General features: G+C 35.2%; 1 protein-coding gene across 1 annotated transcript in view; it reads left to right on the top strand.

The window, feature by feature from the left end:
* The window catches only part of LOC136039641 (uncharacterized), a 97,061-nt gene extending 71,277 nt beyond the window's left edge, over positions 1 to 25,784 (top strand). The window contains exons 11-15 of the mRNA XM_065723539.1: positions 3,692 to 3,820; positions 10,559 to 10,848; positions 15,565 to 15,686; positions 19,737 to 19,897; positions 25,638 to 25,784. Of these exons, the coding sequence (XP_065579611.1) occupies positions 3,692 to 3,820; positions 10,559 to 10,848; positions 15,565 to 15,686; positions 19,737 to 19,897; positions 25,638 to 25,784 (849 nt within the window). The remainder of the gene's footprint in view (positions 1 to 3,691; positions 3,821 to 10,558; positions 10,849 to 15,564; positions 15,687 to 19,736; positions 19,898 to 25,637) is intronic.
* The last annotated feature ends 177 nt before the right edge of the window (positions 25,785 to 25,961 follow it).

Raw genomic sequence — 25,961 nt, 5'->3', positions numbered from 1 at the left:
TTGTGTATTCGAACCCTGGCCGGTAAATGTCGACACGGCAGATATGCTCTAGAGAATCTCCAAAAGAAAGGAGCCGATTAGGAGGCAACTGGCTGTTTCCCACCAAGTCCATTTCTCTGCTTCGATTCAGTCAGCTTTGCCAGTTAGATTTGTCCACAAGGATTCCTCCTCTAGCACGAAACTGCTATTTCACCACTATTTCATTATCTATAGCAATGTAGCACTTGCACGGTTGCCACTTGTAGCGTGAAAGTGCTATTTTAACACTATTTGAGCTCTATCACATTTGATTGTCGCACCGAAAATTGTTTTGTGGCACGGATATTTGGGCAATTCTAGCACTTTAGGAACTGACCGTGGTGGCAACTCTGCTTGTCAGTCGTATGCAGGTTTGGTGGTGACTAATTAGGTAAGGTTATAAATCTCAGAAATTGGTTCTCAGAAATATAAAAAAATTCAGAAATGCTCAACATTCACCATTAGTGTATAGTGAATATAAAAAGTCTCAGAAATACTCAACATCCACCATCAGTGCATAGTGAATGTCGAAATTCACCGGTGTAAGTCAGAAATAAGGATATTTAACTGACATTTCGGACATACACCAAGCAACTATGTATATGTTGACATTCACCGATGAATGTCGATATTCGCCAACCAATCAATCAATTTATTTTTACTAAAAGAAAAAAAAACTATTACAAAAGTAAAGTGGTTACTAGGCCCAAGAAGCTTTGCTTGTAATGGACCACAGAGAACAAGAATTAAAACTATTATAATATATATATATATATATATATATATATATATATATATATATATATATATATATATATATATATATATATATATATATATATATATATATATGTATAAAGAAAAAAAACAAAAAACACTGGAACAAGACAAGGACATTGAATAAATAAGATATTTAACAGAGAGAAGATTTAGAAGGAGATTTAACATATAGCTGAAAATGATTTTAAAAGAAGAGAAGAGACATACAAATTAGGAAAGGATTAATAAAGAGAGAGAAAAATTATTGAAATTAGAAAGACCCAACGAAATAATGCCTTTGCAGAAAGAAAATGAGGGACATCCGAAGGGACGGAGTTCCATAATAGAATTGATTGATATACTGGAGACCTCTAGGCTGCTGTAAAAGATCGTTTTGGTAAAATAAATCGTCGAGAAGAATAACGTAAAGAAGAATAGTACATACCTGAGCCTGTCCGTGAGAAAAACTGCTGTAGGGGCGGTGGGAGAGTACCTAGAAAAGCAGAATGCGCAAAATAAAGAGTACTTTTAGCTATAATATGAAAGGCCAGATTTTGGTCTCTCACCGTAATACATATATATCACTCAAACTGTAATGGGAAGATGTCCTCGTTGGATATACCTTGCTTCGTCGATGCTTTATGTGCCTCAGATGGTTCCATTTTTCGCCATGTCATATGTTCAACATATAGGGGCAAAAGGGTTTCTGGTTTCAGAAGTCCCAAATTTCGACTAGAAAGACATAATTCCTGTTGATCAGTCTCAGTTAAATTCAAGGAAGAAAACATTAAAGAACATTTATTTTCATTTTCCAATTGAAAATTAATATATCTGTTTTTATTTAGTTAATTTTTTTTAACCTGTTTGAGTTGGCTTCAGTACCCCACTTGCATTGTGTCTTTTCTTTTTCCGCACATGTGTATGTGTGTCATTCTTATATTATTTGTAGAGGTAAGTACTTCGTTTTATTCTCAACCTCATGAGGTCAGCTTTAAGGCGGCTCTTAAATCATTTTGTTATAATTAAATAAAACGATAAATTGAAAAATAGAAGGAAAAGAAATGTTAAGAAAATATATAGAAAATTAATAGAAACACAGTTTACAGAAAAAAGCAAAAAAAAACTTCAAGATTTAAAATTTAAGAAATTTTCCAAAAAATTAAAGCAAGTATTAGAAAATATTAACAAAATGTAAAATACTATTTATTAACCTTTAATAAGATATGATTGAAACATAAGATTTGCTTTGGTTGGTTTATTTTTGTTTACTCATGTCAAGGTGGCCTATGATGTAGTTGACGTCTTTAGTTATGGCAGTTTTTGCTTATTTTACCCATTTGTTTAACCTTATTTAGGGACTTGCGGCCCCTGTCAAGTGTTTTCGTTCTTCTTCTTTTTTTGCGTGGGTTTTATGTGTTTTCTGACAATGTAACTAAAACATATTCACTATAAAGTAAATGATTATGACTAAGACCAAAGAAAGTAGTTTTCTTAAAAGGGTAAATTGCCGCCACTTCTGAGATCAACAGAACAAAACGAATAGTTCACGTTAATTTAGCAAGTGGAACATAGGCTAGTTAAAAAAAAACAAGTATACCTTCTGTATGCTACCCTTTAGCTAAGGGATTTTTTAATATTCAGTTCCATGTAGAAGAAGTGTGAGAAAAGATATTAAAAAACTGATTTTTTTTTAAATTACCGGTATAATTTCAGTGAGTAACTATATGGCATTTTACCCCCTATAATACAGCTCTAAATTTTCCTTCTAATTGTTTTCTCATTTAGTCCAGTGCAGGGGAAACTGAATTTAAAAAAAAAAGATTTTTTATTTTCATAATTAAGCTCAATATTTCACGAAGTACCATTGGATGGTATTTCTTTTTCCTACAACAAAAGCCTTTCTCATTGTTTTCTCAATCAGGCCAATGCAGGGTAAATGTTTACTAAGAGATAAAAAAAATGTTTATTTTTTATTTTTAATCTTATAGATTTTCCAAGTAACGATAGATGGCGTTTTGTTTCCTAGAAGACAAACCTAAGTTTCCTTTCTCATTAGGTTCTTATTCTGCTCAATGCAGGCAAATGCTAACAGAGATAAAAAAAAATGGATTTCGTTTTCTGCAATTATCCGTATAATTATACTGAGTAATACTAGATGGTGTTTTATTTCCTAGAAGGGAAACCCAGGTGTCCGTTCTCATTATTTTCTTATTTAGCCTAAAGCAAGGATACTGTTAGCAAAGAGATTAAAAACTAGATTGTCGATTTTTTAAAACTAACTTATAATTTTGCTGAGTAATGTTAAATGAGCTTCTTCCCGTACTGTACGCACTGGAGTTTTAATTTCTTATTCAGCCCAATGCGACGCCAATGTTAACTGAAAGTTTAAACAACCGAAGTTTTTCTAATTACCTTATACTTTTACTGAGCAAAATCAGAAGGCGTTTTGTTTCCCAGTAGACAAACTTGACCTCTCTTTTTCATTTGCTTCTAATATCATATTTCGTTTATTTTGTTTCTATTTTTAGTTGTCACCCATTATATCTTATACATTGCTCTTTGGGTTCGGCCTTCAAAGCATTGAAGTAAAATGGAATAGCTATGTTGAGGTTCTTTCAGATTCAGCAAGCTAGGCTCTTCCATTATAATGGAAAATTTTACAATATATTTGATACTTGAGAAATATATTGGATAGAACGTCGGGAGAGTGGCAAATATATTGGAAAGTTGGACTTCTACTGAAAAATAGATTTAAATGTGTTTTATGCTTGTACATATGTCGGTACCCCATCTAGATGTTTGTGAGCATAGAAATATTGCTATTTATAGTGTTTTTATTATTTGTTTGCCTATTATTTATTTGATTATGCGGGTGCCTCTCCTATTGGACCAAAAATACATGTATTTTTTTCAGGATAGTCATATGTATTATAAAAGTTCCTTTTATCCTGAGGTCTCACGGACATGGAAAGAATATTGGTTAGACCTGACAAAGGACCCTGAATCCCACACTGTACTGCCCGGTGCACACAGGAAAATGGCTGTAAGATCTTAACCATTAATTTTATATATTTATTTCTTATTTATTATGTTTCATATATTATTTCTCCTAACATATTTCGTGTATTCTTTTTTTTCAACCAGCAATGGGACAACAAAAGGGAAGTCAAGACCCTTGACAAGATATCCCCCCCCCCCAAAAAAAAAAAACAACAACCAACAACAAAAAATTCTTTATAATAATAATAATTTACATTTATATCTGGAATGTCGCCTGCCAAGGTGTTGAATGTTGGTAAATTAGTTTAACTATTGTCTGTATTGTAATAGTATAAATTTTATGATAAAAATAAATATAAAACACACTATCTTTATAATTATTCACTATATAAATAATTTGAATAATGTTTATTATTTTAATTATCTGTTTCTTATTCTATTTCTCCTATAATATTTCGTGTATTTTCTTTTCGTTTTATTTGTTTCTCATTTATTGTTCCTCATTCATTATATAGCATATATTGTTTCCCATACCATATCTCATTTAATGTATAAGGTTTATATGCAGGGCCGTACCCAGGATTTTTTTTTCGGGGGTGGGGGTTTACAAAAGATTTTTTGTTTTTTTGGGGGGGGGCTACAAAAATAAAATAAAAATTAATTAAAAATTTGTTCGTATTCATTTTGTTACCTTTTTTAAGAGCCGGACAAATATTTCGGGGGGCACCCCCCCCCCCCCTGGATATGACCTTGTTTATATACAATGTCCAGGTTTTTGGTATGTCATTTTTTTGCTCTTCAATGGTTTTAATATATTAAGACAAGACAAAAATTATGCCATTGCTCTATAGCTGGATTCTATTCTGTCTATGGATAGAATTTGAAGTTTAGATTTTAATTGAATGTATTTGTACTTGAATTTTAAATACGGATAAGATTTTAAAATGCTCTTCCACATAATTTTTCAGATCCAAAATACATTGGGAAATGGTTAAAAACTGCTAAAAAAAGGACAAGCCATGCTTGAGTATGTAGAGACATTTCTTTAAGAAGGGTATCTAGGTATTATATATCTAAGTATATATATCTAGGTATTAAGTATCTAAGAAGTAAAGTATCTAAGTAATTTAATAATTCTGTTTCTGTGAATGCTTCGATCTGAGACTAATGAATCTAATATAATAATACTAATATAATAATAATAATGAATATAATAATATAATCTAATAATATAAGTCTTTTGTCTTCTTGGTTGAAGTTACTAATGCAGGTTTGTCGCAAAATTGCTTGTTTATATTGGAAGATATACCTTAAAACAGTGGTTCCCAACCTTTTTCGGTCCGCGTACCCCTAGTCAAGGCCCAAAAAGTTTGCGTACCCCTTTCTTGAGAATCGTTGTTTTACTTTTTTCTTAACTAAAATCAGATTTTCAAAAACACGAGATTTATTGTCCAATATGACGGTGCTTAAATGTACGTACAAAATCAATGAGAAACTTGAGGCTGCTTTTTTGCTAAAATATTATCAAATCTTGGCTCGATGTCACTAACGGCAATTATAAGGTCATTTTGTACACTCAGTCTGTTTCTGTGTTTGGTTTTGATCAATGACATTGCCGAAAATGACACTTCACAAAGGTAAGTGGATCCGAATGGTAACAAAGCAGACATGGCGATTTCACTTAGTTCCTTGTATTCTCCTTTCACCTCCAGCCAAAACTGGGAAACAGTTACATTTTGGAATTTCAGTTCTAAGGCGCGATCACTGGCAAGTTCGATCAGATTCTCTGTAAGCTTGTCACTAAGACCGGAGCTTGAGGTCACGTCTTCAACAAATGGATTTTGGATCCAATCCTGCGTTCTATCTTGGTTCATAATCGATGGGAAATATGACACAAGTTCATCTCGCAACTTTGTCAGATGCTCCCGAATACAATTACAGATTGTATTGAGGTTATCAATTTCACTATCGTCCGCAAACTTGTCAAGGGTCGGGAAGACACTAACGCTGTTTCTTTGAACCTTTTTAAGCCAGAACTCCAATTTCTTGATGAAAGCACACATCTTCGAATTCAGGGAGAGTTCGTCCGTCCGGAAACCTTGCATTGACAGATTCAAGTCATTCAGTTTGTCGAAAATATCCGCAAGATAGGCCAGCCTGCACTCCCAGTCCTGGTTTTCAAAAAGTGAACTGAATGCAGATTTTTGCTCCAGAATAAAAATATGAACTTCTTGTCGAAGCTCGAAAAGTCTGTTTAAAATCTTCCCACGAGACAACCAGCGAACTTCTGTGTGCAGAAGTAAATGTTGATGTTCTGAACCCATCTCTTGGGACAGCAACTTGAACATTCTTGAGTTCAGTGGTCGGGCTTTGATGAAGTTGATCACTTTTACAGCCTCGTTGAGGGTCTCGTGCAGATGTGCCTTCATCCTTTTCGATGCAAGAGCTTGCCTGTGAATGATGCAGTGCAACCACTTCACCTTTGGATTTTTCTTCCTTATCCAGGCCATGAGCCCATTATTCTTCCCTGTTAGGGCGGCATCTCCATCACTGCAAACTGATAGACACCAGTCCCACAAGATGCCCCCTTCTGCGAAGAATTTGTCAATCACCTTGAATAGTTCTTCTCCTGTTGTTCTTGACTGTAGGTTTTGACAAAACAGAATATTTTCTCTTATGTCAGAACAATCTTGATATCAAACAAAGACGATCACCTGGGCTTCACCTGACACATCCGTGCTTTCGTCAAGCTGTAACGCAAACATCTTCGTCAACTTTATTTGCTCAATAACCTGCATGACAATATCGCTTGCAATGTCTTCTATCCTTCTTGAAATGGTATTGTTCGACACAGGTATAGACTGAAGGGCAGTAGCAGTTTTCGTGTCAAACATTATTTCACTGACTTTCACTAGTGCTGGTAATATCAGACATTCGGCGATGGTGTGCGGTTTTTTCTGTTTCGCAACTAAATATGAAACAGCATACGAAGCCCGGAGAGCCTTTGAAGAAACTGATGCCACTTTTGCAATTTCCAAACAGTTACTAGCGAATGCTTCTTGTTTACGCTTGAAAAACTCTATGGGCTTACCGACATGAGAAGGGTGCACAGTACTGAGATACCGGTTCATATGCGCAGGTTTCATGGAACTGTTGGCCAAGACTTGACCACAAAGAACGCACTGTGCATTCACTGGATCAGACTTTGTCGCACTAAATCCGAGCCCTAGGTATTCTGACAAATATCGACGCACTTTGACCGATGATTCGTCATATTTCTTCTTCTTAGGTGCAGGTTCAGAGTTTTGGGTACCATCATTCGGCTTCTTGTTATTCCTGATCAGGAATCTATCCATCTTTGTTTGCAACCACAATTCACGAACTTCGTGTTTCAACAGATGACAAGATACTGAACCCGCTGAGTTTAAATCGAGACCTTACGGCTATGGAGAAAAATTAGCGGGTTACTGAAAGCGAAAGTTTTGAAAATGAGTCTGAAATTACGTACAATGGGTTATGTTATCTGATTTTGAGGGAAATGTTGGAACTGAGTCAGAAACAAGTTTTAAAGATGTAGACTAAATTAATTTTGGGACCTTCGCGTACCCCCTGCGAGGGTTTCGCGTACCCCCTGGGGTACGCGTACCACCGGTTGGGAACCACTGCCTTAAAATATGTACATTTCGTTCACTTTACAATACACTTGTAAAGCGTGTATTTTGTACAATATGTACATTTTTAAATAACCGTATGTGCACAAACATAAAAAAGGTGTTGTTGTTTCGCTTATTTCTGAGCCAGATCCTACAATATCAGAGCTGAAGTGGATTTTTATATTTTTTATATACTTTTTTATATATTATGCATTAGTATATTTTATATATATTTTTTATATATTTTGTTCCGACCAACTTCCGTTGTATCAAGCACGTTTTCGCTTTCGAGTGGAAAGATCTGTTTTAGCAGGCAAGCTAAATGGCAGCACATTTAATTCGAAGTTTGACTAAAATCTAAAAGTGCTTTATATATATGATGATCCCCTGGTCTCGCCGCCACAATATTCTCTTAGAATATTCAATGGAAGAATCTGTAGTTTCAAGAAGGAGCATTCTTCCTACGGTTAGAAAGTGCTGCCATCTTTTGACGAGCCATTTCTGTTTGGGATTAAAGTTTGCAACTTCATTATCTGCTTTTGGGACTGTGACAGTATGTCAAAATCTCATTCAAGTGCCGATCTATTCAAATTACTTGCAGTAGAGCAGTGGCTTCAATTCACGGAAGTTAGGGGGGGAGTACGAAAATGCATGTTTCAAATCTGGAGGGAGGGGGTCATTTTTTAATTCTTTTAGGGAAAAACCTAAAAAAAAACATTTTTAATGAAAATACCCAAAAAGGATACTGTTTAAACCTAGGGGGCTGAGGGATAAAAAAATCTTGCAGGGGCTCGTAATGGTGCCACAGGAGGGCTCCTTAACTTTAATAGTAGTTTTGAATGCTGAATGGGTACTTGCCTCGTAGGTAAGATATGAATAAAGAAAATAGAAAATAGATTGAAAAAAGAAGAAAATAACAAATCTAAAGGACAAAAAGAAAACAAATCTAAACTGTATCGATGGAACTGTTGGAACTGAATAGTGATAATTCCTGTTGGAATTATCCAACTACTCGATCTATTATTGAATTATTGCCGATCTTTTATTGAATAGTGCCGATCTACTATGAATAGTGCCGATCTATTCAGTTCCTGTTGGAACTGAATAGTGATAATGTAAATTCTGTCTTAATGTGTGCTTTTGTTTAATATGGACTGTTTAATTCATTAAATCAATCCTCAACAACCTAGCCATTGAGTTGAGGCTCTTGGGGGGTTATCGCTAATTTTTGCGTGCTATTTGTTATTGACGATCGAATTTAACAGATCCATCCACGTGACCCCAAGATATTATGTCTATGGTTATGATTATGACATAGTCAGCCAATTATGACTATGCAAATTAGAAAGAGATTCTACAAATTGCAGCTCCGAATTTAATTGAAAAATTTTCACGCTGATGAATATACAAAAAAGGCGTGGAATAGCATTTTGATTATATGTTCTATATATATCCTTAATGCAAGTTTAAGTGATTATGCTGAACAAAATGTAATGTAATAAATATAACCTATAATAAATAATATAAAAAATAAACAATATCTTTAAATATATGCATGAATACACCAAGGGTATGAATACAACCAAAGGCCACACCCGGCTAGCTCGGAGGGTTGAACATCAAACTCGACCTTGTAGTGATCGGTTTGATTATGATGTTTCGCTTTTTACCGTTGGTAATAGACAAATATTGAAAATAGATGTAAAGCTAAAATTTGTATTTGTGGAGATAATCGAATATTTGACTTTTTACTTGTGATTTTTTTTTTTGCAAGGATAAGGAATTTGACTAAAGGGAAGGGAGGTAATTACTTTTACTTGTTGCGAGACCAGACGCGGACGCCACACCTGTATCTAGAAGATTACGTATGGTTGACTCCCATTTGTCGTGATCTTGTACCAGTTCTTCAGCAAACCGGAGCCAGCAGCTCTCCCACTTTCTACCAAACCTTCGAAATCCACCAACGGGGTAGAGGTCGGTTTTTAGGATTTTTTGGTAGCCCACCAATTCCTCAATTGACCACCGGGTCGCCTGCGTCAATCTGGCAGCGGGGCAGCTAGAAGCACTTGCCATATGATGCGGTTATTGGGTCTTCTAAGGACACAGCCAAGCCAACGCAGTCTTATTTGTTTGACACTCATGCGGCGGATTCGATGTTAAAGCAGTGTTGGCTTCTGTGGTGGCAATAGGAAGGAAGGGGGATTTTTTCTGCTCGATTAATGAATATATTCAAGTTAAAGTTTTGGCAAGTCTATCCTGTTTTATCTCGCCACTGGGGGATTGGTTTCAAATTCTAAATAACAGTTTTTCTTAGGGAGAGAGGGATTAATTTCTCCTAATACTCTCGAAAGGGTATTGTTATACCCATATGGCGATAGTCCCTACTGCTAGTTCTTTTTTTTTTAAATAAAGAAGCATTTTAATGTCTGGAAAATTAAACCTTTCTGTTATGTTAAAAAAAATTTAAATTTCAATTTATGTCAGGAATGAGCCAGACGTCTAGGCGGTTTTAAAAACCGAATTTTAACACGTCTTTGAAAAACTAAACTGTTTGTAAAACTAGTTTTTTGAAAAACTGTTCTTTTTTAAATGCAGCAGGGTTTAAACCAAGATGGGAACGTCCTTGAACGGAGTGGGGAGAGGTTATAAGAGAAAATAAATCTTCACTAAGTAGAAACTTCATTACTAATAATGAACTTCTGCAAGTATGTAGATTCGAACGGAAAAGGAGCGTGAACTTATATTTTGGTCTCAGGTGGCATGATGCTGTGATGGTTTGACAGTAGAGGTAGTGCTGCAACGGCATGTTGCAACGAAACTGAACCGTTTTTCTCCCCATCTCCTAAGTTGGAAATTTAGCAACTTCTATGCTTCGAGGTGCAATTATAGAAAAACTGTTCATGTTAGATTTTACACTTATTTTTTGTTTTAATAGGCATTATAATGTATGCACAAATTGGGAAAAACCTGAAATCTGAATATGCGGTCTGAAAAATGCACTTAATTCTGGCTTCACAGTCCCAGTGACAGGCTTCATAACCTCAGTCTCTTATTGCCGTTTCTTCTTCTGTATATATGCATCTAGGTTTTTGCACAACCTTTATATATCTTCCTTTTTCTGTTTTTAGACAATATACGTCACATTTGATTTCCCGTTTTATGGCCACATAGTCAACAACGTTACAATTGCCACTGGTGGTTTTCTGTATATGGGAGATTACTTAAAAGATTACCTTAATGCGTTGGCTGCAAAGCAGTATGCTGCTCCTTTATTGGCTGATTTTGACACGATGTCTAATCCTAATTCGTCAATACGATATAAGGATAATGGAACGGCGCTAACTGTTCAGTGGGATCAAGTTGTTATTCATAAACGAACTGATTTAGGAAGCTTTACTTTTCAGCTAATTTTGAAGAAGTAAGTTTTCTTTCTGTTATTTTTATGTTGTTTTTTTTAACTTTTTTAAAATTATTGTCAATGAAATGCATCACTTTTAAGTGTTGAATCTCAAATGGGCTAAAAATATAACTCTTATGACCCCTGATTGAAACCATAACACCCAGTGAACTTAAGGTAAAGCGCACATGCATAATGTACGGTAATAGGCCGTAAAATCTGTAAAAATGAGTATTATATATAATGTAAATACGTATGATGTGGGTAATATACGACGTCATGCTAGCATTTAATTAATAAATTAAATTTAGATTTGATAAGCATTTAATTTAACTCATATTATTATTTGATCTCGGGATTTCATCCGCTAATCTCAGCCATCAACATTTAACGTACGAGCATTTAAATGTTTTAACTATGTTTTTGCTATTTTATTTGTAGTTTACCTTTTTTTGTGATGACAGTGGTCTAGTATGGCTCTGGAACACGAGTGGTTCGAAAGGCGGGGGGGGGGGGGATTTTCTTAATGTTTTTCAGAAAAATTGCCTACGGATTGTTTTGGATACCTGACTGACTGACCGTAAATAAAACAGTAAGTTGTTCGAAAAATATTGCTCAATCCCATTTTCTTGGGCTATAATCAGAGAAAGGTTGAGGTGGTTATGACACGTTCTGCGGTAGAAGTATGACAGATTGCCGAAGATCGTCCTTGTTGAACAACCATATAGGGCCAAGCGACAATGATATCGTCCGATAATGGGGTGGGAGAATGTTATAAGGAAAGTATTTAATGGAAATTTTTACTTTTGGGATGTAACGAGGGAGGCTTTCTATAGTTTGAGGTGGAGGAGGAGTGTGCGTAGCTGTATTGACCCCAGGGGGCTTAGTGCTACGGTGAGTTATTGTTAGTAGTAGTAGTAGTGTTAACAAAGCAGTCACAATTTATCATCAAGCATTTACTCAATATTTATTATCAATAATTGCACTTCTTTCATCATTTGTATTCTTCTTCTGTTGTTATAATTGTCTGAATCTTGCAGAAGTGCCCAAAAACGTGTAATTTTGGACTATTCTTAACAATGCGCGTATTGCTGACAAAACTGGTTATCAAACTATATATAAAACTTGTAATGACCTTGTTAGCATTACAGTTAGCATATTCAGGTGGAATTTTTTTTATATTGATATGGTTTTTTGTCAACTGATTTGGGCTATTATCTTTTTGAAATCCTTGTAAAACCGATTTTTTTTTCCCGTCGAGCCTACTAAAGCCTTGTTGTTATTTTACTTTTTTCATTTTTTTTTTATTTTGCAATGTGGTGTCAAAATGGGTAATTAATAAATGTCTGCCCAAATAGGGTCGTTTTGTTCCCACCCTATCAGGGTGTGAAGTGATTGATCGTTTTTTGATGGTCCTTGGCCAACTTCGGCGGAAAAAAGTAGATGGGGACGTGGCTGATATCCGAGCGTTGCCTCAAATTATAAGAAAAAAAAGACAGAGAGCACTAAAAGATATTTTAGTGAAATAAAACTGGTTCTAGTGTAGCTAATAAACTATTTATATATAGAACATACATAGTTAATCATAGTTTAACTATGTATAAATATGATATGATATGTATAAATACATATGTAAATATGCATGTAAACATGCATATTTACATATATAACATTATTTAAAAAAACATATATATTAAACATGTATATAATATGCATCTATATTAATTATTATATATTAAATATATATATTACGTATTTAAACAAACATACCTCATATACATATATATCACGTAAACCCATAGTTTAGAACACACATATTTTCAAACACCTCTATCAACTTTAGCTAAATCGGAATTAAAAACCTTAAACAGGATCACATAAGGCCACAATCGTCTCATTATCAGATGAATTCACGCAGGGAAACACAGGTAACCATACAAATGAAACATTGACAAATTGAGAATTTGTCAACATTTGTCCAACATTGAAAATTCGCACAAATCTCGGTGGTATTAGCATAGCAAGGGAATTTATATGGAAGACATAAGAAAGCATTATACAAAACTTAAAGATGAGATAAACCGTCATTCTTGTGTAATAGAGACAAATGAAAACTGCTGGTGTTAAAAGAATGAAAAAGAAAGTTTTGTGTAGCCGGCCAAACTCGACGTAGTGACCAAACCAACGGATGCTGGCATTATAAAAACGAAAAAGAAAGTTTTATGTAGCTGACCGAAACTCGACGTAGTGACCAAACCAATGAATGCTGGCATTATAAAAATGAAAAAGGAAGTTTTTTGTAGCCGACCGAACTCGACGTAGTGCCCAAACCAACAAATGCTGGTGTCATAAGAATGAAAAAGAAAGTTTCATGTAGCCGACCAAACTCAACGTAGTGATCAAACCAACGAATGTTATAAGAATGAAAAAGAAAGTTTTATATAGCCGACCAAACTCGACGTAGTGACCAAACCAACGGATGCTGGCATTATAAAAACGAAAAAGAAAGTTTTATGTAGCTGACCAAAACTCGACGTAGTGACCAAACCAATGAATGCTGGCATTATAGAATGAAAAAGGAAGTTTTTTGTAGCCGACCGAACTCGACGTAGTACCCAAACCAACAAATGCTGGTGTTATAAGAATGAAAAAGAAAGTTTCATGTTGCCGACCAAACTCGACGTAGTGACCAAACCAACGGATGCTGGTATTATAAAAACGAAAGAGAAAGTTTTATGTAGCTGACCAAAACTCGACGTAGTGACCAAACCCATGAATGCTGGCATTATAAAAATGAAAAAGGAAGTTTTTTTGTAGCCGACTGAACTCGACGTAGTGCCCAAACCAACAAATGCTGGTGTTATAAGAATGAAAAAGAATGTTTTATGTAGCCGACTAAACTCGACCTAGTGACCAAACCAACGAAGCTACCTCTTACCTCTGAGATTAACGTACGTCTAAGAAATCGAGCATCATCAAGCAAATGCCGAAAAATAAAAGCGAGTAACGGAATTTCCTCACGAAGGATAAAGTATTACCTCACAATCTAACTGGAGGAATAAGGGGTGGCCAATAATAGTGTCACTGGTGAAAACAGTTCTCACCATCATTTGAGCAGAGACAGAATTGACGGAGACGAGGATCTAAAGTAGAAGTATCCAAATACTATTTTTTCAACCCAATTTAACTTTATCTTGGAAAATGGCTGACAATGTCCTTGAGGAAGGCCAGGCTTTACACAGGCTAATGCAGTAAAGCAAGAACCTTTCAGCCACAATATCTATTTTAATGAGACCCCATCAAAAACCTCAAACAGAAAAATATAACACCGCAACCAGTTAGCAATCAGATGAATGCACCTAGCGAAATAGAGGTAACCTCCTGGGGAGGTGAAATATTGAAATCATTTGAGCAGAGACAAAATTGACGGAGACGAGGATCTAAAGTAGAAGTATCCAAATATTATTTTTTTCAACCCAATTTAACTTTATCTTGGAAAATGGCTGACAATGTCCTTGAGGAAGGCCATGCCTTAGACAGGCTAATGGAGTAAAGCAAGAACCTTTCAGCCACAATATCTATTTTAATGAGACCCCATCAAAAACCTCAAACAGAAATACATAACACCGCAACCAGTTTGAAATCAGATGAATGCACCTAGCGAAATAGAGGTAACCTCCTGGGGAGGTGAAATATTGGCAAATGAGAATTCACCAAAATTTAAGTGGTTTAATTTAAAAGTGGTGTAAATTTAAGTGGTGTAAGTGATTTAAGTTAGCATTGCGATGGAATTCATATGGAAGGCGTATGGAAGTATTATACACGACTTTAAGATAAAATAAGGCATCATTCTTGCAGAATACAAACACAATCCGAAAATACTAGCATTATAAGAATGAACAAGAAATTTTTACGTAGCAATGACTAAACGGACGAAACTATGTATTACCTTCGAGGTGATATCACAACCCCAAAGGGTACAATCTTATAAAATCTTACTGGTGGGACAATGGGTAGCCATTAGTGCCACTGGTAAAAGTAGTTTATACCATTATTTGAACAGTCAGAAAATTGACACAGACATGGATCCAAAGTATTATGTTTCCAATCCAATTTTAACTGTTGTTGGAAAATAGTTGACAACATCCTCGAGGTGGTCATGCATTAGATGGGCTCGTGTAATAATCCAAAACCTTGACAGCCACAGTATCCACTCGGATTAGGTGCTATTATTAACCCTGTACAGGGCCAATTGGAGAATAGTGGTGGTCTATTCAATTAGGTACCTCTAAGTTGGAGATCCTGTTGAGCAAGAAAATTAAGTCAATTAACCTACAAAAGTGAAGTACAATGAGAAAATGGTGTATTAAAAACTGCAAATGTAAGTGTGTATAAACACGATAATTCAGTCAGTAGACAGAAAGCGAGTGGAGAAAGTAAGTAAACACTCGATAGTAAACAAGAAAGTTACACATTTTGTGAGTAGACCGTGGACAGCTACATTAACTCTAAAAGAAAGGTTGTGTATTATAATTGTTTCCAGAGATCGGAATTTTCCCAAAAACTCAGAATTTTGGGCTTCTTCCGAAGACGAAATTGTTCTGAAAAAATATTTTTCTTCTGAATAAAATTAATAGCAAATTCTTATTTATAATATATAGAAAATTTAATATCTTATATGTTAACATGTTATATATGTATATATTTTGTATGTTTATATCTGTTCTTTTTTTCTAGTACCGGTGATGTTTTATTTGTGTACAAAGATGTGCCTGTGAATATAAGAGACATCAATGACAATAAGCATCCCGTTCGTGTAGGTTTATATGATGCCTATACTATAGAAAAAACACTATTTTGTGAGTAAATCGTTCTGGTTTTCCTTTGATATTTCAGATATGTTCTTTTTTACAAAATGGATGTACATACCGTCTTTTGATTTATTTTGACATACTCTAAAAGTTTCGTCTTAATAAACTTAGCTGTTAACTGTTTGGTGTACAAGATATTGCAGGCGCGAGCTTTGGACAACCTGGATGTGCATAGTGTCTTTTGACTTAGTTTAAAACACCCTGGAAATTTCGTCTTAATAGCCTTATACGTTTCTGAGATATTACAGAGGTTCTTTTGACAACAAGCATCCATATAGTACTTCTTGATTCAGTTCATAGTGTCCTGAAAGTTTCAGCTTCACTCCCTTAGTCCTTTCTAAGAAATTCTTTATCTGTGCCACCTGTTTCTTGCTTGTTTATATTACTGATAATGCTAACCTAATTTCAGTTTGAAGACAAACAACTCGGCTGTAATAATCTAAAAGGCGTTACCTGACATTGTATGTCAAAATGAGATTAAAGGTCAAACATATTAAGTTCAATTAATTTGTCTGACCCATGTTTTTCGGTTTTATGGCAATTGGAAGTTTCAGTTTCTTCCAATTTGTGTTTTATTTACTTTATCCACCCCATTGCACTTCCTAGCTGAAGGGCCTTGAGACGGAGATCAGCACCGTTGGCTCGGACCATAAGGGTCTAGTGCCGCATCCTTTACCTTTTTATAATGCAAAATTTTTTTGGGTTTATCAAATTTCTCTAAATGGACTTTGCTCTAAGGAGACTATATTCTAAAGACTATGCTCATGATTTGAGCATCCTAAATGGAAGTGTTAATGAAATGAATGAACATCTTTTGCGAGTTCAGGATGCAAGAATAGGTTTAAAAATTAATATTAAGAAGACATAGCTGCTAAGACCGGAAATAAGTAAAGGTATGTCGGGTAATATCGATTATATCGGGTAATAAGTGATATCGGGTAAGGAGAAGATCAATCAAGTAGATAACTTCATTTACCTAGGTATTATTATTAGTAAAAATGGTGGTGGGCGCTGTGAATATGTTAAAAATATAATAGCTAAGGCCCAGGGTGTTTTTTCACAGCTTAAAAAAGATTGTAAAAATAGGAAGATAAGTCTGCGAACCAAGATTAGAATATTGAAAGCTACAGTGATGACAGTGGTCATCACTGACAGTGTGCAATATTACAAACCTGTCTCACAGACATCTCTAACCTAAGTTTTTATATTTTTCGCTCAAATTGCAAGGGTCTTATAAGCATGTTTTAAAAATTCTGTAAAACACCTGTAATTTCCTCAACTTTCCCCAGTAACTGGGACGACCCTTCAAAATTTGTTGAACAATCAATACAAAGCTAGATTCTTCTAATTAAACAGAAACAGATGAATGAACAAATAGATTTTTCAAGCAACTACATAGAAAGGGTTACTTTTTTTTGTCAACACAATGATAACATCTTAATGTATAAAATTACCATTCTAAATTGTTATCATATACAGCAAAATCTTTTCAATAAGGTATTTTTGCATTTTTATAAACGCGGTTCAATACAGACCATCAAAAATAAAAACAATCTTTAAAATTTACCAGAAATAGATGCAGATACCAATGCAACTGTTGGTTGTGTTTCCAGTCATTCAAACAAATGACTTAAATGAACAAATGAACAAGATGATTAAATGCAAGTTTTCAAAGCTAACCTTGCGTTTTTAGCAGGCTGCTTCAAAGGTCTTTTTGGAACTGATCCAATGCTATTATAAATTAGTTTAGTAAAATATTTTGTTAGAGCAAAAAGAACAAAAACTATTAAAGCAATAGTAATAGTTTGACAATAGTTTAGCAATATATAGTGGTTAGCAATAGAACAAAAAGCAATAGTTGGACAACTGTCCCCTTCCCTTCATCTAACTGTAAAAGTCTCAAGTCTAATACGGTCAAATACGGTATTGAAGCATGGGTGCTCCAAAGAAGTTATCTACGGATTAGTTTGGGTACCAGCATGACTGACCTTATCTCAAACAGTAAGCTGTATAAAAAAATGTGGTTCAATCCCGGTTTCTAGGGCTATAATGAGAGAAAGGTTGAGATGGCTTGGGCATGTTCTGCGGATGAAGGATGACATTACCAAAAATCGTCCTTCTCGACCAACTATCTAGGTTCAAACATAAAGCTAGTCGTTTCCCGAATGGGTTTGGAGAATGGGGGGATTGGAATTTATTGGGAGGGTGTAAAGAGGCAGGCTTTTAATTGACTGGGATGAAGGAGGAGCCTGCGTAGTTGTGTTCGCCTCAGGTGACTTGATGCTGCGGTGAGTTGTTATTAGCTTTAGTAGTAGTCAAAAGAGCAACTAGGGATTATTATATAAAAGATTTTAATTTTAATTTAATTTTGGACAGGGTGTGGTACAAGTATATTAAGTTAAAAAAAAAGCAACTGAAAACTAGCTTAAAATCATGTACTGAATAAGTCCTTAAGTTTGGAAGTGTCTGTAACCATAATTCAATCTTAATAGTGGAATAAATATAGATAGCGTCCATATTCCGTTTTTATATGTTCCGCTTACTTTTCTTCACTTTTTGATTAAACATAATTCATATTGTGTATAGACTTTTGTGTCTGAACAAATCAACAAGAATACTTTTAGGGGTTTGTCCAAGTCGGTGTTTCAAGGCCTCGGTGTTCACGCATATATTCATTTGGGAGGGGAAAAAATTTGGAAGAAAATTAGGGAGAAGCATAAACAATTTGGAGTGTCATGGGGACATAGGCCTTAAGGCCTCCCTTCTCCTTATGCGTCCGTCAAAATTAAAGCCGATCTGTTTTACCAGTATATCAGTTTTCTCAATATTTTAATGGTTTTCATCAATATAAATTACTATTATTGATTATTATTCATGGTTAACCTAACTTTAAGCTCAACACGCACAGTCCTCCCCTTCCTACAAAGCCTATGCGCTCTAACCTATCGCCTTCTTGGTTGCTACAGTCGAGATTCATGTTTGTATCACTCACGCTCTTTTCCCTCATCGATTTTCCTTTTTATTCTCTGTTTTTACTTTTGTTAATGATTATTGATTACTGTTATAGATTTTTTATTAATATCTATTTTTATCAATATTTTATTGATTTTATTAATATACCGTATTATTATCGACTTGTTAAAGAGCATATCAGATGACTAACACTACAAAAAGACTAATATACGATAAGACTACAGTCTTATCGTATATTCTTTCGTGAGTACGGTAGAAAAAAATAATCTGTTGATTTGATTAATATACCGTGTTATTATTAACTTGCTAAAGAGCCTATCAGATGACAGACACTACGAAAAAAGAAAAACAGTCTTATTCTATGTTCTTTCTTGAGTACTGTAGAAAAAATAATCTGTCCCCTTTCTTCAAAATATTAAGTCCCCTACCCCCAAAAAAAATCTCGTGTATTCTGATTTAAATCCTGGATGTGAGGCAAAAGAGAATATACTTACCCAACTATGTATAAAATTTCAGTTGCCATAGTTGCTTGATTTTAGACAAAAAAAAGCACATACTCACTTATTAGCTTCCGTAACCCTCTATGTAACATGCATTGTATTTCTAGGTGTAACAACCAGGGTCGTATCCAGGATGTTTTGAGGGATTACACAATAAAACTGTAGAAAACATATCAAATTTTTTTTCCATTTTATTGCGTTTTTACGAGTCAGACAAACATTCCAGGGGGTGAGGGGTCAAACTTCCTACACCACTACACCCCCACCCATCCCCCGCCCTCTGGATACAGCCTTGGTAATAGCTATCTTTGGCATCTTTGGCGTCATAAAAATTATTGTTTGATATCACAGAGATGACTTTATGAACGCTGACAAAGATTACAAGGAATGTTATAAACGGAGAAATAATTTATAAGGAGGTAAATATAAAAAGGAGAGATAATCTATAATTTAATAATTCTTATTTATCAGAATTAGGAAATATTTTAGGTATTGTTGAATGGAAAGATAATACTTATAAGTAGATAATATGTATGCTATACATAGTAATATTTTTCTTTTTCAGTTGTCAGACGAAAAATCTTTTTTATGTATCACAAAGTGGATTTCAAGGATAACTATTTTATTGGAAATGGTACATTGTTGTATTTTACTCCTTTGCCAACGTGTCTTTCTCTTAAGACGTGCTCAGAATGTGTTCAAGGGAAAGAAACTATTGGTTTTCAGGTAGGATCTATTTTATATAACTTTTTAAACAATCCCAGTTTTTAATGAGTTTTTTATATTACACTGGCGTTTCTAATGTTTCGAGTTTTAATTAAATCATGTATTTATTTAGTTGATGCTTAATTTTTGAAATTTACGATAAAAATTCAGGCTTTACTATTTGTCATTTGGTGTTCCACAAGGATCTGGTTCAACCCATATTTTTGCCGTATGCGAGTATATCACTGATCTAACTCTGACGATATCCAACCTCTGCTAGGAAAAAAAATCAATGGCAATATGCAAACGCTGTCGGTACTTTAAGTATCAACGCACTACCTACTACTAAAGCAAAATTTAAAAAAAAATGAAATTGAAACTGATCTTCAAGAAGCAACAGAAAATTACGAATGTTTTGGAATTTAGTTTAAAAAGAAGAAAAACCATGTAAAAAGGAATCGCATCATATAAATCAAATATGATATATGATATTTATATATTTAATAACAACAATCTGCATAAAAAATTCAATATGATTCACCTAAAACCAAACGGTTGTCGTGGAATGAATCAGTTAAAAAACATACATATAAAATCATTTCTATTCACTAAAATAATAAAGAAAGAAGGAAAGGAAAAAATATTAAAAAGAATAAATAAATATGAAATTATAATAATAATACTACGGGAGCAGCAATTACGTATCATGTCCATACTGTGGAGTCACACTCGTCAACCAACAGGCAATTGCATCTTAATTTAAATCTAATCTAATCTTTTTCAAAACAAACAAAGCTAAAATTCATACTCACTCACTAATTTTTCACTCAAATTTCCTTTAAATCACTAGAATTTTCAATCTTCTTCATTTCATTTTCCAAATCATTCCAAAATTTTATACCCTTCATAGTGAAAGAAAATGTGAATACATTTGTTGTATCTGCATCGGAGACTAAGCCGTAAGTTCAAGAAATTTTGTTTATACTATTCTGATGTTTCTAATTTTCCAATTTTTATTTAAGTCATTTATTTATTTAATTGCTGCTTAATCTTTGAAATTTACGATAAACAATCCAGTGTTTACTATTTGTCATTATGTGTCACTGGGTAACGCTCCGGACTTGAAATCCTGAGGTCAGGGGTTCGAGTCCTGGTGTTGCTGATTCTTTGGTTTGGGACGGGGTCAATATTGTGACCCTTTAAACTCAGCCAGAGTCGACCCAGCTCTAATAGGTATCTGGAGAAATCTGTGGAAAAAACACAGGAAGCGTCGGATGATTTTCCCCCAACCACGCATTGATCTCCCGGCCGAAGGCATTGAATCAGGAGGTCGGTATCTGCGCAATGGAGACCATTGGTCACCTTGGGAAAAAGTTTTTTTTTTAAAGTTCCTCTAGGATCTGTTTCAACTCTTATTTTTTTTCATATCAGAGCATATCAATTACCTAACTCCGACCGTTTCCAATCTCTGCTTTTTATGGAACTTGGTGTTAACCAAGTGACATATAGCAATCACAAATTCTGTCGGTCTGTCGGTCCCGGTTATGCTACTTTAGGCACTTCCAGTTAAGCTAGGACGATGAAATTTGGCATGCATATCAGGGACCAGACCAGATTAAATTAGAAATAGTCTTTCCCCAATTTGACCATCTGGGGGGGTGGAGGGGGGGGGGGTCCGTTAATTCGGAAAAATAGAAAAATAGAAGTATTTTTAACTTACGAACGGTTGATCAGATCTTAACGAAATTTGATGTTTTGAAGGATATCGTGTCTCGAAATGTTATTTTAAATCCCGACCGGATCTGGTGACATTGGGGGGGGGGAGTTGGGAGGGGGAAACCTAAAATCTTGGAAAACATTTAGAGTGGAGGGATCGGGATGAAACTTGGTGGGAAAAATAAGCACAAGTCGTAGATACATGATTGACATAACTGGAACGGATCCTCTCTCTTTGGGGTAGTTGCGGGGGGGGGGGGGGGTTAATTCTGAAAAATTAGAAAAAATGAGGTATTTTTAGCTTAAGAATGGGTGATCGAATCTCAATGAAATTTGATATGTAGAAGGATATTGTGTCTAAGAACTCTCATTTTAAATCCCGAACAGATCTGGTTACATTGGGGGGGGGGAGAGTTGGGAGGGGGAAACCTAAAACTTGAAAAACATTTAGAGCGGAGGGATCGGGATGAAACTTGGTGGGAAAAATAAACACAAGTACTAGATACATGATTGACATAACCGGAAAGGATCTGCTCTCTTTGGGTTAGTTGGGAGGGGGGGGGGGGTTAATTCTGAAAAATTAGAAAAAATGAGGTATTTTTAACTTACGAACAGTTGATTGGATCTCAATCAAATTTGATATTTAGAAGGATATCGCGTCTCAGAGCTCTCTTTTTAAATCCTGACCGGATCTTGTGACATTGGGGGGGGGGAGTTGGGAGGGAAAACCTAAAACTTGGAAAACACTTAGAGTGGAGGGATCGGGATGAAAGTTGATGGGAAAAATAAGCACAAGTCCTAGATACATGATTGACTTAACCGGAACCGATCCGCTCTCTTTGGTGGAGTTGGGGGGGGGGGTAATTTTAAAAATTGAGGTATTTGTAAGTTACGAAAGGCTGACCAGATCTTAATGAAATTTGATATTTAGAAGGATCTTGCATCTTAAAGCTCTAATTTTAAATTCCGACCAGATCCTCTGACGTTGGGGGGAGTTGGTGGGGGAAACTGGAATTCTTGGGAAAAGTGAAAATTAGGGTATTTTTATTTTACGAATAGGTGATCGAATCTTAATGAAATTTGATATTTAGAAGGAATTCATGTCTCAGAGCTCTTATTTGGGGCGAGTTGGAAGAGGAAATCTTGGAAAACACTAGGAGTGGGGGAATCGGGATGAAGCTTGGTGGATAGAATGAGCAAATGTCCTTGATACTTGATTGACGGAACCATACTGGATTCGCTTTCTTTGGGGGAGTTGGGGGAAGGGTTTAGTGATTTGGCGAGTTTGGTGCTTCTGGATGTGCTAGGACGATAAAATTTTATAGGCGTGTCAGGGAGCTACACAAATTGACTTGATAAAGTCTTTTTCCCACATTTGACCATCTGGGGGGCTAAAGGGAGAGGAAAAATTAGAAAAAAATTAGGTATTTATAACATACGAGTGATCAGATCTTAATGAATTTTAATATTTAGAAGGACATCGTGACTCAGAGCTCTCATTAATTTTCTGACCGGCATTAAGCCTCTTATTTTCTTTTTAAATCGTTCTATTGATTCATAGAATTTTGCTAGAGCTCATACCATATGATCTCTTGGCTATTAGCTCTTCTTGCCTCGTCACAAGTGCCATATGAGCTCTTAGCTCTTGTTTACTTTTTTTGTTTTACTTTTAGATACTTTATTTAATATACTGAAAAATAAAAAATAAAACATTAACCCCCAACAGAGAGCATCGCTCGTAAGTCTGGGTGTGTAAATAATAGGACATACACAAGACAAGATCTTTTATTGACCCAATTACATAATAAATAATTTTATAAACTGGGCAACGGGGAGCAGGGCTCGATGTGTCGGCCATAAAACAGAGATAAGAAAATGCCAAATAACAAAAAAAGGAAAGAAAAACAGCATACAAGGTAACATATAACAGAGGAGGCCACCCCAGCGCAAGAACACCACAACCAAATGTCATATTAAAATCTATTATTCATCAATCCCAACATCCAGACAAAGAACTTTTTTTGAAATGTGTTTTTTCCAAAGGTCATTTATATAAATTAAAAATAGTAATGGCCCCAATACTGATCCCTGGGGGATTCCAATATTATCAATAACAATATGGCATGAAAGGTGCCCATTTATTTCTATATGATTTTTTAATAAAAAAAAATCAATAGTAGTACCAACACTTTAAAACCGACTGCTTACACATTGTTGGCGCTTAAGTATCGGCACACTACCAACCACTAAAGCGTTAGTAATTCTTGCAAGTGACAGCTGTTACGCTATTTCTGACTCCAAACTACATTAATTAATTCTGTTTAGTTTATTGAAACTGAAACTACATTCATTAGCCATATGTATTTCAATTATTTTGAGGTAAATCAAGTTTTCTCAAAATTAAAAATTATTCAACATGTTTTCATAAGTTTCGTCTGTTCTCTATAATTTTTCATCTGTCTTTATCAAAAAACTATCATTAAATTGATTAATGACTTAGTACCAAAAATTTCAGAAATTGAACAAATTAGCGCCATTCCATTTAAGAAACTTGAGTGATTCTACGGCAATAAAAAGTATGGTTTTATAATACTGATTGAATTTTATGTCCAAACCAGATTATAGGATTTTGATTATATGATGCCTATGCATATTCTGACTATAATACCGCACAGTTTTATGCACCCTTATCGTTATCAGGTTAGACTATTCTGATTGTATCATAGGCAGCGCAAGGGATATATCTGTTACGTCATTTTAATAAAAGTAGTGGTAGAATGCACATAATGCCTTTTGGTTTATTCAACATTCCTCTTAACATGCCCTGACAGCTTAAACTTTATATCCTAGGCTATTTCTGGAGTATTGAAAGTTCGCCTTTTTGATAAACTGAAGGGACAGTGTGTGTTTTGATTTTGTTCAACATCTCCTTATACACTCCCTATAAGTTTGATGTTCATACCCTTAGTCTCAGTAGTAGTAGTCATAATAGAAGTAGAAGTATGCACAGAGTGTCTTTTGGTTTGTTGCACATCCCTTTGAACACTCTGGAAAGTTTCAACTTAATACTCTAAGTTGTTCCTGAGAAATTGCTCATACATATATTCCCTGAAAGTTTCACATTAAGACGCCCATCAGTTCAAAAGTCCTCGGAGATTTTATTTTACATTGGCTAATAGTAATAGCAGACCATAAAATGGATCCTAATTTTCATTATCAGATTACTTCATAAATTCTCTCCCAGGTTATTTTTTCTTCCATACGAAGAGCGGATTAGAAAGCTTGAAATCCCAACCCTCGCCTATAGATTCCATCGTGGTGATCTTATTGAAATTTATAAGCTCTGCAATGGAGCCTATGATAACGTACCAGCCCAGAGAATCGTGCAGTTCAATAAAAATCATCTCCGAGGACGTCAGTACAAAGTGAGTACGGAACGCTTTTACAAGGACATGGGCCGATGGACTTTCGGCAACCGAGTGGTTCAGCAATGGAACAACTTACCAGAAAGAGTAATCTGCTCCACAAACCTACTGACATTCAAGAAGGAAGTTGATGAATATTACTCAAATGACATTTTCTCCTTGTGCAAATTTAGAAGAAATGCCAATTAAGATTTTTGTTTTTATAGGCTTAACGGCCTACCATCAAATTTGCGAATATATTTATTTTATTTATTTATATTCATGATCTACTAGAACACCTAGAAAGTCCTGAGGCCCTTGCTGAAATAATCATTTCTGATTTCGGGAAAGCTATCGATGTGCTTGATCATGAGACTGTCATCAACGAAGTTTGTGCCCTGGAAGTCTCGCTGATTCTTTTATGTACCATCACAAGTTTCCTTTCTGGTCGTCAACAGTACGCACAACTCGAAAACAGGGAAACATCCAACTTCCAAAACATCACGCGTGGAGCGGTCCAAGGAAGCCAGTTAGGTCCCATCTTATTTGTGATTGTCATCAACCGACTGATGAAGCAAAACAAACAATGGTATAAATCTGCAGATGATCTTTCGTTATGTCTGCTGCACTTCCTGTTACAGACACCCAGTCAACTCATACCCCTGGTCGCAGAGCATCAACATCAAGCTGATCAAGGGAAGCTTCAGCTAAGCCTCAACAAAAGCTGTGCAATGAGTGTCAACTTCCTGAAGAAGAAGAAGAGCATAGACGAATCAGCAGCTCTCTAAACAAAGAAATCAGTAAAAATACTTGGCATCACATTAAGTGACGATCTCTCATTCAGAGATCACATAAAAAAAAAAAAAAGGAGAAATATCTCCACAAACGTCCTCGTTTGTAGACGTCCCAGTCCATTCCCTTTGTTATATAACAAGGAGATGATAACAAGGTATTTCTCAAAATTA

Source organism: Artemia franciscana, chromosome 19, assembly GCF_032884065.1.
Source record: "Artemia franciscana chromosome 19, ASM3288406v1, whole genome shotgun sequence".
NCBI lineage: Eukaryota > Metazoa > Arthropoda > Branchiopoda > Anostraca > Artemiidae > Artemia > Artemia franciscana.
Note: the sequence above shows the minus strand (reverse complement) of the source record. Positions and strands in the feature narration are given on the sequence as shown.